Source organism: Apis mellifera, linkage group LG14, assembly GCF_003254395.2.
Source record: "Apis mellifera strain DH4 linkage group LG14, Amel_HAv3.1, whole genome shotgun sequence".
NCBI classification, from domain to species: Eukaryota; Metazoa; Arthropoda; class Insecta; order Hymenoptera; family Apidae; genus Apis; species Apis mellifera.
This window is the reverse complement of record NC_037651.1, coordinates 4116550-4129817: the sequence shown is the minus strand read 5'-3', so window position 1 is coordinate 4129817 and position 13268 is coordinate 4116550. Positions and strand designations below refer to the sequence as shown.

The window sequence follows — 13268 nt, the reverse complement described above, 5'->3', positions numbered from 1 at the left end:
AATCATCGACACGAAAAAGTAAAAAATATTCGGACGAAAAAAGGGTGTCGTTCCATCTCGGGCAAAGATCTCGAGATTCCGTTTATCTCCGTTTCAACGTGACGCAGAGTGATAACAATACGTGTCGATGCGAAGCAACGATAATACGTTGTTGTTTTTTTCATCCTTTTATCCATATCCGAGGATTCGTGATACAGTTATTTACAATTACAATATTCGAAACATTGTTCGAAGCCAGGAATGACCGTGGTTATCACTTAGGTTCCCAATTGCTGGAAAGCGTTAGAGACAGTTTTAAAACGTTGTTAAGGGGGTTGTTTTCGATACATTACGACCGATGTCTCGTATCTCGTTGACGAACTTCGATCAGCTTTTCCGATTCCGTGGAAATGGAAAAACATCGGAATGTCTGCGGCAGTGCACGCGATAAAATTCGCAGTAAAAGTTCTCTCTATCGATACGGGGCGATCTTTCGACCCCCTGGTGTTCACGACTTTTCTGGTGAGTGTCTTTCTGGTATGTGCACCTACGATAGTCTGATAGTAGTTCCTTCTTTTTATCTCTTTATTTTCCTTCATGCTCTGGAAATTTATATATTTTTCTGAAACGTGTCTGTTTCTGGATAATCGTGGTGGAGAACAATGACACAATTGCGAATGAAAATTAATTATCTTCTCACGAGATAAAAGAAGATAATTCTTATTTGGAAGGAATACAAAATTGAATTTGTATCAAATTTTGAAGAATCTTCGATCGTTCGTTTCCATCTTTATTGGTTTCAATTTTAAAATAAAAATAGAATCCTTGCTGTTTTTCATTAGTAAAGGGTTTCTGAAAGAACAATATTGCAGTTTAGTGATACTAGAATATAGGTGAGCACGATAGTGAGGCTATTCCGGTTTATAGGGCAAATAGAGTCGAACCTCCTCCAGCTGAGGTTCTAAAATTTGTTCCTCATCGTAACACAAATTTCGAAGTTTAGTATCCAACTAAGAGTGCGGGTATTTGTCGAATCTGACGTTTCATTACTTGGAAAAGGTTCTTGTAACAAATAGCTTTATTCCAGCGCTGTCCAATAAAATAAAATAACTGCATCGATTATCGAACCTATTCCTTTACGATCCAATAATTCAATTTCGCAAAGAAATCTAGTACAAGGATATAAAATTATCGTTAAATTATCAAAAATGGCACGTTCTTCGAATTTTTATTATCGAAAGAAATAGAATATATTTCTGAAACCATATATAAAAAAAAAAAAAATTTCCAATTATGTCATTGTTCTTGCGAATCGACGATATTTCGTTGCAAGTTCAACTTGTTCAACCCAAGAACGGTTTATATTTACAATTCAACATCGTGTAAGTGAATCAATATATAAATATTAAAAGGGTTAACAATCTGAAGATACAAAATATTGTATGGAAAAATCTAGAATTCACAAGTTTTAAAAACTTGTGAATACTCGAAATCATGTTATGTATAAATTCGTATAGGCAGTTAGAGTAGCTGTAGAGACAATCGTGTATTATTTTCTTCTTTATAAATATAATATAATGATAATATATATTTATATATATGAAACTTACGTATTTCCTATTCAAATGAACGTATAAATTATGAACGTAAGTGAACGACTGCAATAACACAGTGAAATCCTACAATTATGAATACTCGTTTCAGTTTCAAAAATTCATGTTTTTATATCGCGGTGTTTTATACCTTCTTCTTAAGTGAAACCTAAATTGTACTAAATCTATATTTCAATATTAACCCTTTCAGTAATTTTTAAAAGATATTAACCTCTCTTCTCACGTATTTTCAATTCCTTTGTTCCGCAATTGTAACAATGTATAATAATCGAAGCCTTTTCCATTATTTTCTACATTTACTAATCCAAAAGATTGTTACAATTACTCTCAACCCAAAGATTCATTCGTTTGCAACAAAATACTTTTCACTTCCAAAGAAGAATATTTTCGCTTCCGAACAATTAATTAAATCGTTCAATTAATATCATTCCACGATATAATACATGTATCACTGAAAGAGTTAATCATTAACTTGACCATAACAAATCATGGCAGTGTGGACATACTCGTAATCCTAACGAATCCTATTACCCTGGAATAAGTGGAGCGAATTCGATGGCAAAGGAAGATTAAGAAGGAAACGAAGGAGGAAAAAAGGGGGGGTTGCAAAACGTTAGATGGAACCGGAACAAAAGTCACGAAACTCGAGAGCCGTTTTCCTCCCCGGACGAAACACGTATCTCGACGAGAAGGAGGAGGAGGAGGAGGAGGAGGAGGAAGGGGAAGGCGATGTGGAGGAAAAAAACCAGTGCCACGCTTTCACAGGGGTTTATTTTCACAGGCGAACAAGCCGAAGAAGTAGGCGACAGTGGAGAAAAAGCTTCGCGACACAGTGGGGGGAAACGCGCGCGAACACAGGAGAAGGAGGAGGAGGTGGAGGTGGAGGGAAAAAAGAAAAAAATGAGGAGTGAAATTTTACGAGCCTTAACCCGTGGCCGCCCGTGGACGTAAAGCGGCTTTACGACGTCTAGAATGAAAGTTTCATTCCGTGACGGCGCGACAGAGTCGTCGAAGGAGAGGAGAAACGGCGTCGGGGATTAACTTGGCCGGAAATAAAGCGCGGGGGCTCCTCCGATAAAGATAAAGAATTGGTTCGCGCTCGAATCGATTTTCGATCGGATCCGGTTGGTGGAGGAGGGGAGGGGTGGTAACGAGATGAACGAGGGAACTGGTGGCACTGGCGATATACTAATTTGCATGATTACGGGATGCACGAAACGGGGGATGTGGAAATGTAGAACACGAAGGATACATGAAGGATAGGACGCTTTCTTGTCTGAAGGAATGTTGTAAAGATGTTTTTTCTTTTTTCTTTTTTCTTTTTTTTTTTTTGTTGGAAGAATTAACACTTTGACAACTGCGTTTCAATAGTTTTTAAAGTGAATACAAGATTAAAAATTCGATCAACTTGTCTTGTTACTTGAGAACGTTTGTTGTATCGTTTTATATAGTAAGTTTGGAATTTTATTGTTAGAAGAAAAACTTTGGCTATTGAAAATTAATATACTTATTGTAAATTTTCTTCTAATATTTTTTTTCTTTTCTATTATAAATCAGCATCGTTATTTTACAATAGAAATAAAAAATTTTTCGAATCGCGATTAAGAACATTAGTTTGAACATGGACAAAGGAACTGAACAAGGAATGTGTTGATGTAAAAAATTATAAATCACATGTGTAAAAGCGATAGCAGTTGTTAAAGTGTTAATTTCAGGGAGAAAGGAAAAAAAAATAATAAATCCTAGATAAAAATAAGAACAAATATATAAAGAAAGTTCGTATTCCTATCTTACAAAAAGAACGTAAATAATTATGGAAACAACAAAAATTACAATTATTAATTACTTGGACGAGAAGGAATGTCGGAATTACAATCGATAAAGACAAAATACAGAAGAAACTTGTTAATCTTACCTGGACGAAGACAGACACTTTCATGATCCTTATTTTAGATCCTCTTAATTTTCAATCCTCTATGATAAAAAAATACTCGCAAGGTAATGATCTTAAAAACTTCGTGTATCAAAAAACGTATCGTTGTTGATCGTACAAATGGTCCCCTAATAACTCTACGATCATCGATCGTGCCATCATCGTTCGATGAATCGAAACGCGATTTAAAATCTTTTAAAACTTGCTATAGATGAGCTGAAGGAATTCTTTTACTCGCAAAAAAAAAAAAAAAAAAAAAAGAAAAAGAAAGAAAACTGATAACAAATTTCACTCCGTACCCGTGGAGAGAGCCTCATCATCGTCATCACTAGCTTGAAAAATCTTCAACTCCGCTGGTTGGAAAAGAAATATATATTCATAGAGGATCAAAGTGAGACGTGTTCGTTGGACGGACATTCACGCCTTGGAAAAAAGTAGAAAAAAAAAAAAAAAAAAAAGAAAGAAAAAAAAAGGTAAGGAGAAACATCTCCCGAAGCGGAGTCGTTTCAGAAGCTTTCTCGTGAAAGGAACTGTTGTCTCTCGGACAGAGAGGCACCACCTTTGTCGGTATCGTCTAACATCACGCGAGGAAAGTAATCTAGATGAAGAGTTTATCTCATGACAACGCCGGCGCCGAGCGATCGTTCGTCTTCGTTTTGCGTAGCTTTACCGTTGCGAATATGTTTGTCCTGGAAGAATCGAATCATCAAAGGGGATTTAATCAGTCGAAATTGTGGATCTATATAAAGAATTGATGGAATTTTTTTTTAAATTCTTTCATTTACAATTATCCAAGCAGTTCTTCTTCTTCTTTTTTTTTTTTGATAAAGTAAGAAATTTTGATTAAAGATTTTCAAACAAGTTGCCCAGAAATTAATTGCTATTTATTAATATATTTCGTTTGAAATATTATTAATTAATTGTGAGGAGATATAAAAATATGATATTTTATAATTAAATGCATAATAAAAAAATCGAAAAGAATTTTTAGCTCTGGATATCGATTTTTGATAAATGTAATTTTGATAAAAAGTAATAGTAAAATGGCCAAAAGTGTAATAAAATCAAGGGAAATGCGTGTGAAGAGAAATTGCTCGAAATGAATGCTCGAAAATTCTATTGTTTAAATTTCTGTCTTTTGTGTTTTTTCTTTTTTCTTTTTTTTTTTTTCATTTTCATGACGCAATTGTCAGCCTCAGTTTCTAAAATAGAAAATCCTCGCGTCACTCGCTAAATGTTAAACCAAGAAGCGAGGATGAAAAAAAGAAGAATGCAAAACTAAATTTTAAATTGAAATAAAAATTTGTAATTCAAATATTCGATAAAAACTCCAATTTATTTCCGGACAACTTGTGCATGATAGAAAAGATAAGAGACTGCGACGAACAAAAATTTTTAACAGGAAAGATTGAACTGCTTTGATCTTAAAACTTGTACTTGTAAAAAAAATCTTTCGCAAGCTATAAATTTACCTTGAAAAGAAAAGAAAAAAAAAATGTAAAAAATTCCATGCAAAAATTGGAAATAAAAATTGCAAAATCCGCAGAAATCCGTAGATTGGTTACAATAAACTGACGTTACAGTATCACAGAACAACAATGGACAGCATACAGCGATTCTCCAACATTGACACGATATTTCATGCGAAGCGTAAACACAAATAAAAATGAAAAAAAATTTTTTTTTTTTTTCGCGCGAGAACAACGCGCTATTTAACATTCAAATTTCATCGGACGGCAAGAATGCTATGAAAGAAGATACGCAAACGAATTCTTCGAGCTACGCAAAAATGAAACGAAACATACACACAAACGCACAAACGTTCGAAAAACAAAAAACGATTGATGAAGATTTTTTTACAGTCGCGACAAAAATTCGTTTGGATTAAAATACGGCATACCATACTGGCATAGTGATATCAAATTTCCCTCTCCCCCACCCCCCTCTCCCCTCCCAAAAAAAAAAAGAAATTTAAAGCAACGAACATGGTATCCTTCATGACATATCGAAATGAAACATCGTGGGAATGGAATTGAATTCTTCGTGAACACTCGTGCGCAAACTGCAGATTTTTATGCAAATGCAAAAATTTTGTATCGCATATATTTTGCATATATTACATAAATATCAATCAATGTAACGTATCTTTCTCTCTTATATCCAGTTTTATCTGCATAATGGTTAAATGTTATAAATAAATCTAATAATATTCTGAATGTTGATTATGATCGTATCGAAAATTGCAAGAATTTTAATAAAATAATGTTGTGTTCTGTGTAAAAAAGGATAAAGTTTCATTGTATAAATTAATTTTTTTTCTCTTTTCGAATAAACGATACAATTTATCAAGAAACTTTGAAAAATTTACTATTTGTATTACTTATAAGATATATATTTATTAAAATATATATCCGCCAAGTTTTTTACTTAGAATTAATTAGTTAAATATTTCAATAAATTTGCATAAGAATCTACAGTCTATTCGTATGCAACGGTCGAATAAACGTTTGCGACATCGAGTATCAAATTGTTTCGGTCAGAAACTAATTTACACGGGTAATGAAGGAATACGTGGGCACAAAGTTTCGAACTCGAATAATTATTAATGCGGAAACTAGTTTACACGATCGTTTTTAAGCCTGTCGTGGAATATGCGCGCAATATTATTTATGCGTTCGTTTATGCATCGATAGGGAACGATTTATGGTAACTGACAGATTTAATCCCGATCATTCGAGCATACGATTAAATTTCTAAAAACTACTTTTCTCTTACTCGTGTTTCGCGTTCAATTAATTCGTCGAAGCGCGAATTATAAAAAATACGAATCGAGCGTGAAACTTTTAATCGTTCAAAGAATTAATTCGAAACCATCGAATTTAACGGTCGATCAGAAATTTGAAATTAAAATTGAAAAATTCAACACAACGTTAATAAAATAATAATAATAATAATCATTGCACGACGAATCCAACAAGAGTTACGATTGAATCATCATCCATAACATTGTTCTTTCCATCGTTGTGACAGGCTGATCAAATATGGATCAAAATGTTGTTCCTTGCATTCTAAATTACGATTTATATGCTTTAATGCTTAACGTCAACACAATGATATCCGATCATAAACAAGCGTCGACGAAAGCAGTAATAAAATAACAACTATGCTCGCAAAACATAGGCTTAAACGTATCAAAAAAAGCAATGGGAACTGCACTATGCGGAAGACTTGCGAAACGGTCATTCATGGTGTTGATCTGATATACGAGGGTGGAGATGATATAATAAAACTGGAACGTAATGACAAACACAAAAGAAGAAGAGAAACAAAAAAAAAAAATAATAAAAAAACGAGCAAAATCTTAAAATTATCGTATCGTATCGTAATCGTATCTCCTCTTATCCTCGGGCTCGTTCTCGTCTCAAAAATCGATCATCTCGGTTTCGTTTCGGATCCTTTTTTCGAAAGAAGACGAGATCTCACATCTCGTACATATATACGTGATAATAACGTTATTTAATAAACTTCGAGACGTGATAAAACACTTCCAGTTTCGAGGCCCACGAGGGATTCAAACAACGATACCGATTCAAGAAAGCGGATGGACGAAGAAGAGAGTTTAATAGATTTATTGCTGTTTCTTCTTCTTCTTCTTGTTCACGGAGGCGTCCACTCCCCAAAGGTCGTACCACGGTCCACAAGTATTCTTATCTCGGTCAGAATCCCTACGGAGTTTAGTTCTGGGAAGAAGAGTCTTCTCGGCCACTGTTTGATCTTTGACCACGATGCAACTGTACGTAGACTCCTCGTCCGACGCCTCCGTCTCGCTCAACGTCTGGGTCAAACCGTCCTCGTCGTCCGTGTACTTTTTCCTCCTCTCGTTCCTCTTCGCCTCGTTGTTCTCCTTCAATTCGGCCACTATCATGTTTCGCTTAGCCTCCAGGCTCCGCTTCCTCTCCTTCTCGATTATGGCTTTCCGCGATACGTTGCCCATGAAGTAGGACCTCTCGTCCTGGTGCATTCGATATTCGGACCGCTCCACAGTCTTTGGCCTTTCCGCGGGCGTAGGGAAATCCTCGAAGTAATCCGATTTCTCGGGCACGTGGATCCTCTCAGCCGGTTTCGGCTCCTCGTGATGCGAATCGTTGGTGATCGTCACGTCGCTGTTCCTTTTCTCCAAACTTTGCCGAGAATTCGGGCTACCCTCGGGGCTCTGCTTCTTCGAGTCGTCCATGGCGTTCACGTCCTCCTTCGCTTCCTTTTTAATCATTTTCGGAATGTCGACCAGAGACCTGTGCTGCCAGAGCGCCATTCCTTCGAGGACGTCGGAATCTCTCCTGAACCTCCAGAAGGATTTGGTTCTCTTCACCAATTTAGGACTCTTGGAATCGACGTCGAACGCTCTGCCGGTCTGTATCAGGTGTCCGACCGCGGTCGTCTGCCTTGGTAGCAACGGTTTCCTATTATCGTCTTTCAGCATATTGTTATTCGTGTCGTTCTTCTCCAAGATTTGCCCGTTCCTCTGGAACTTCTGAAGATTGCTCTGATAACCGTGCCTCTCGATCACCTTCGTCCTCTCGAGCTTCGTCTCGAAATTCGACTCGTAGCCGCGCTCCTTGTCCACGGACACGTTCTCCCTCACGTATCTCGTCTCTCCGTAGATAGCTTCCTCCTTGTCCGAGTATCTACGCTCTCTGTAGACGTTGCGGGGCTCGGTCGGTCTCTCAGGAGCTTCTTCGGAGGGCGGCCTCGGCCTCTCGAAGCGGCGGCTCGAGGCCCGCTCGATGTTCCTATTTCTATCGGGATTCTTCTCGAACGTTCTCTCCCTCTCGTAAGTGGACGTCTTCTGGGCCGTGGTCGGAGACTTTTCCAAGTATCTCTCCCTCTCCCTCTCCCTCTCGAACCTCTGCGGCCCGCCACGATTCCTCTCGCAATCGTTGTACCTCTCGTACGGCGGGGGTGGCTGCTTATCCTCCCTGCGCTCTAAACTTCTGTAATCGTTCCTCCGTTCTATGAACTTGGGAGGGCTGTGCTCGCGAGCGTACTTTTGCGCCGTTTGCTCCAGTTTCTGCGCGATATGCTCCACCTTTCTCCCGGTCTCCGGAATCGTGATCGTGCTCTCGTCGTCCGTCCCCGAGGAGGACACCGAGGAAATCATCTTCTCGTTCTCGTACTTCGCCACTTCGTCCTGGGCAACCGGCCGATAACCACGACGAGAGTTGCGGTTATCCTGGCCCTCCTGGCTTCTTTCCCCGTAATACTTCTTCCCGTCGTACTTCTGATAATCCATCCTCCCACCGTACGTATCCTCCTCTTCCTCCTCCAACTCTATCTCGTCCTCCTCCGTCTCCTCTTGCTCCTTCCTCTTCGACTCCCTGCCACGTTGCTCCTGCTCGGTTTGCTCGTTGCTCCTCCTCGTCGTCCCAGATTTCCTAGATTGTTCCTCGTTGCTCAACGGCTTCCCCTTGTGGCCGGGATTATTAACCCGGCCACGGTTATCGTACTCGCTCTTCTGCGCCCTCTCTTGCGCAGAAGATTTCTTCCCGGATTTCCTGCCCGGCCCGTTCTCCACAGCTGCGCGTTCCGAGAACTCGCGCTTCCGTTCCTGACTGTTGTAGTGGCGATTCTGCTGGTGGTACCTCGCCTCCCCGTTCTCGTTGCTCTGATTCGCATTCGCCTCCGCCCAAATGTCCATCGCCGTCCTGTAAAGGTGCCAGCTCTTCTCGTCCCTCGGTATCGTCTTCCAAGAATCGTTCTCCCAATCCTTGCCGTTCGACTTGTCTTCCTTCTGGTGTTGCTTCACCGCCTCCGTTATTCTATCGGCACGTGGCTTTCTTCTTCGTTGTCTGCGTTTTCGTGCGGGCTCGGGATGAGTAAAAAAAAAGAGAGAGAAAGAGAGAAAGAGAGAGAGAGAGAGAGAATGAAAGAGAGAAGAAGAATAGAGAAGAGAATGAAGAGAAAGAAAAGAACGAAGAAGAAGAAGAAGAAAAAGAGGAGGAAGAAGAAGAAGAAGAGAAGAAGAGAGCGGAATAGTGCAGCAGTATGGAGAAAAAGAACCAAGAGCCAAGTACGTGGGTAGGATTAGTTATGCGGCTGTCGAGCTTTGTGGTCGCGGACATTGCGATATGCGGGGATGGGGATATGGCTGCTGGCATCGCAGGAGCCCAGAGAGGTGAATGAGCCACCACCACGCCGGTATTTTATTTCCATCGACCACGATAACGCATGCGGAATCTACAAATCAAGGAGAGAAAACAAAATCGTGACTCTGAGATAAAGCCTACGAGGGTTCGATAATGCTGGACAATTGGGCGTGATCGCGATTATTCCCTTTTCTTCCTTTCCTTTTATCTTTTTAAAGAAAGAAACGATGAGCGAAACTGATCGTAGATCTAAGTTTTTGGTTGCCGGCCATAGCTCTTTTTCATTAAATGTTTAAACTCGGATGGATTCTTCTGCAACTCGAAGTAGACATAGAGTAGACTTTATATCGATTGTTATTATTAGTTCGCGATTATTAATTCACGGGAAAAAGAAAAAAATAAAGAAGACATTATGTGAAAATGATTCGAGCATAAAAAAGAGGTATTGTCCAAGGAAAGGGTCTATGAATTCTACATACGCATGCATAATATATATATATATACATATATATACACATATATATGTACATTCTTTATTATATTCGATTCGTACGGAAATGAAACGAAATGAGAAGAAGAATATTTAATGGAAAGGGGGAGCGGGGGGACGTTAGATAAAAGAAAAAAAAAAAAGCTAAAAGATATCTACGATACAATTCTATTTACTGTACATACTTCGTTAAGGGAGAATACCGAGGAACCAAGACAACGAAATTAACAGGGCTGCAGAGCAGGGATAAAATACAAAGCTCGAAGTCGACGAATCAGACAGCCAAAAGCGTTTTCCACAGGTTTGCCAAACAATCATCAACTACTTTCGACGAGGTTCAATTAGAGTTATCTAAAAGTGTGTCTCTTCGACGAAATTTTCGTGGTTATCGCTCACCTCATTGCCTCGTCGTCGCTGTAGTCGATGTCGGGCTGGGCTGGTGGCTCGTTTGAGAAACCGCTGTCGTTACTGCTGTGAAGAGACGTCACGACTTGAGGGGGCGGAACGGGTGGAGCAGGTGGCTGTATCCTCCGGCCACCGGCCAAAACAGTGGGCAATGTGCCCGATGGACGGATCTGTGTGCAGGAAGAAGCGAAGGTTTATGAGATTTACGTTTCCTTTTTTTTTTTCTTCTTTTTTTTGGGAGGAAAGACGCTGATCGAAGAGATACCGGTTTCTGAGGATGTATCTCAGAATGCGTTTAAGGTTATTGAATCTCTGTTCAGATTCTTCGTGCACGAACTTGAAGATGTTTCTTTATTTGAACGTTCTTAAATCCTTTGAAACGTGAACATTTAAAGGAATTTTTATCTTTTAATGTCAAATATCTGGTGGATCTATTTCATTTAGATTTTTCTATTCAATAGAATTTCAATACTCTATTTAATTTCTACTAAATATCTTTTTTTCCAGACTTTAGATTTGACAAAATTTTTACACTCCTTCCTTTGAAATGTGAATATCTAAAGGAATTTTTATTTTAATATCAAATATCTGGTGAATCTATTTCATTTAGACTTTTCTATCCAATAGAATTTCAATTCTCTATTTAATTTCTACTAAATATCTTCTTTTCCAGACTTTAGATTTGACAAAATTTTTACACTCCTTTCTTTGAAACGTGAACATTTAAAGGAATTTTTATTTTAATATCAAATATCTGGTGAATCTATTTCATTTAGACTTTTCTATCCAATAGAATTTCAATTCTCTATTTAATTTTTACTAAATATCTTTTTTTCCAGACTTTAGATTTGACAAAATTTTTAAAAAACAAGGATGATTACATTCCTGTACATTTCTTTTATAAATAACAAGATAATGCAATAATTCATCAAAATGTCATATCGTGGCAAATGAACGAATTTATTGGGGGGCAAAAAGCGTGTGACGTAATGGTGATTTCTCCGGAATGAATTCAACGTGATATCGATATTCGAGCGAAAAATCATTCTCACCGGTTTCGTTTGACGTGCAGTAGGTGTCGCCAAATTGTGAGAACTGTTGCTGTTCGGCACATTAGTGGGTGTGCCTGTACTGCTGTTATTGTTGTTACTGTTGTTGACGTTGTTGTTTCCCACCCCATGGAATCCACTCGACACTTCATCGATGCTCGGTGTCACCGGCGGGCGGGAGGGTGGCGGCTTACACGGTGGAACCGCCTGTGGCTCCGATGCGCGACCATTGTTTGTTCCGTGACTGGGCGATCTTCACATATTATCGTACACATTCGATTTTAGCGATAATGCTAACGATTGTGGCTAAATCCGAATCGTTGAAAATGTCAAGGGGCGGAGGGGGAGAGGGGAAGCGTCATTTGTCAGAGGGACGCATCCTCTGTTGCGGAATATTGGTAATCATAAAATGTATCTCCCCGACAGGGGGAGGAGAAAATACGTATGTAGGAAATATTATTGACTTTGTCGTTTCGATTTTTCTCCTCTTTTTTTCATTTATTTTGTCTCTCCTTTCCGTTTAAATTTTGCTCTATCCATTTTAATTGGAATTTCAAATAAATTTGTAAGATTTTATCTAATGATTATTCATTAAAAATTGTATTGTTTTATTTTTCCAAAAAGAATTATTTTTTCAGAAATATTTTGCGATCGTGTTTATATTATACGATTACAAGATTTCAAGATTATAACATGTTAATATTTTGGCGTTAATTGAATTTTTTTATTATTTTAGATAAGATTGACTTTTAAAGTTTCTCATAGCCCGAGTCTTCCTGATAATAATATTTCTTGCAAACTATATTTAACAAATGCATCGACAAAAACTGGTTTTTAAATAAATATTCAAAGTGTTTGACATTTTCTTAGACGGACGAAATTAAGAGGAAGGAGAGGGAAACGGATAAAAATTCACGTTTATGCATAATTGCCAATTCGAGAGGATCGTTTCGAAAGATTAAGAACCGGGATTAACATTTTTATGCCATCGAAATTCCGAGGCGACCGATACATATATCAAACGTTAAAAGCTTTTGTGACAAAATTTCCATATCGTAAATCGAGTGTCGGAATAAGGGGATTTAGTGGAGTGTATGCAACAATAACACCAAGACAAATATACGTTTAATGGGAATAGCTAGTATCGATATCACCCATTGCTATCCCCTCCTCCCCTCCCCTCTCCTCTCCTCGTTATCGTTCTAGATTAGCGTAATTGCATTCGACCCATGCAATTGTTAGCCAACGAGCACCGTTGTAACAAGATCTGTTGTGATATCGTTCAGCTTGAACCAAAACCTAGTAGTCTTTCCTACCCCTCTCTGTTAACTTACCCTAGACTATCGTCGATAATAATTTCTGTGTACGCCAGTGGGAACCATCCGGAACTCTGTGTGCGGAGATTCTCCCCAAATTGCCACCCCTTCTGACGATCTCCTAATAATAAGGTAGTTTTGTGAAATAGAAATAATCGTTTATGGCGGTTGTTCGGTCGGAGACGGAATAAGGGGTTGGGTAATTTCGAAGGGATGATTTTTATCTGCTACTATCTTTATCTTTCGTACAGCTAAAATAGCCTACACGATATTTTGATTAAGCTGCCTCGTTTCTGAGAACGATATATGTAAACTATATTAGCTAATCAAAAGTTTAATA

The 13268-nt window shown here is 38.5% G+C and overlaps 1 protein-coding gene across 3 annotated transcripts in view; it reads right to left on the bottom strand.

Annotated features, from left to right (window-relative positions):
• Nucleotides 1-6105: 6105 nt before the first annotated feature.
• LOC410480 (trichohyalin) overlaps nt 6106-13268 on the bottom strand; it is a 175217-nt gene continuing 168054 nt past the window's right edge. For all 3 annotated transcript variants that reach the window (XM_006560177.3, XM_016916230.2, XM_026445187.1), the window contains 4 exons: nt 12947-13049; nt 11616-11865; nt 10555-10733; nt 6106-9371 (listed from right to left, as the gene is read on the bottom strand). In XM_006560177.3, coding sequence (XP_006560240.1) covers nt 7154-9371; nt 10555-10733; nt 11616-11865; nt 12947-13049 — 2750 coding nt within the window. In that variant the 3' untranslated portion in view covers nt 6106-7153. The remainder of the gene's footprint in view (nt 9372-10554; nt 10734-11615; nt 11866-12946; nt 13050-13268) is intronic.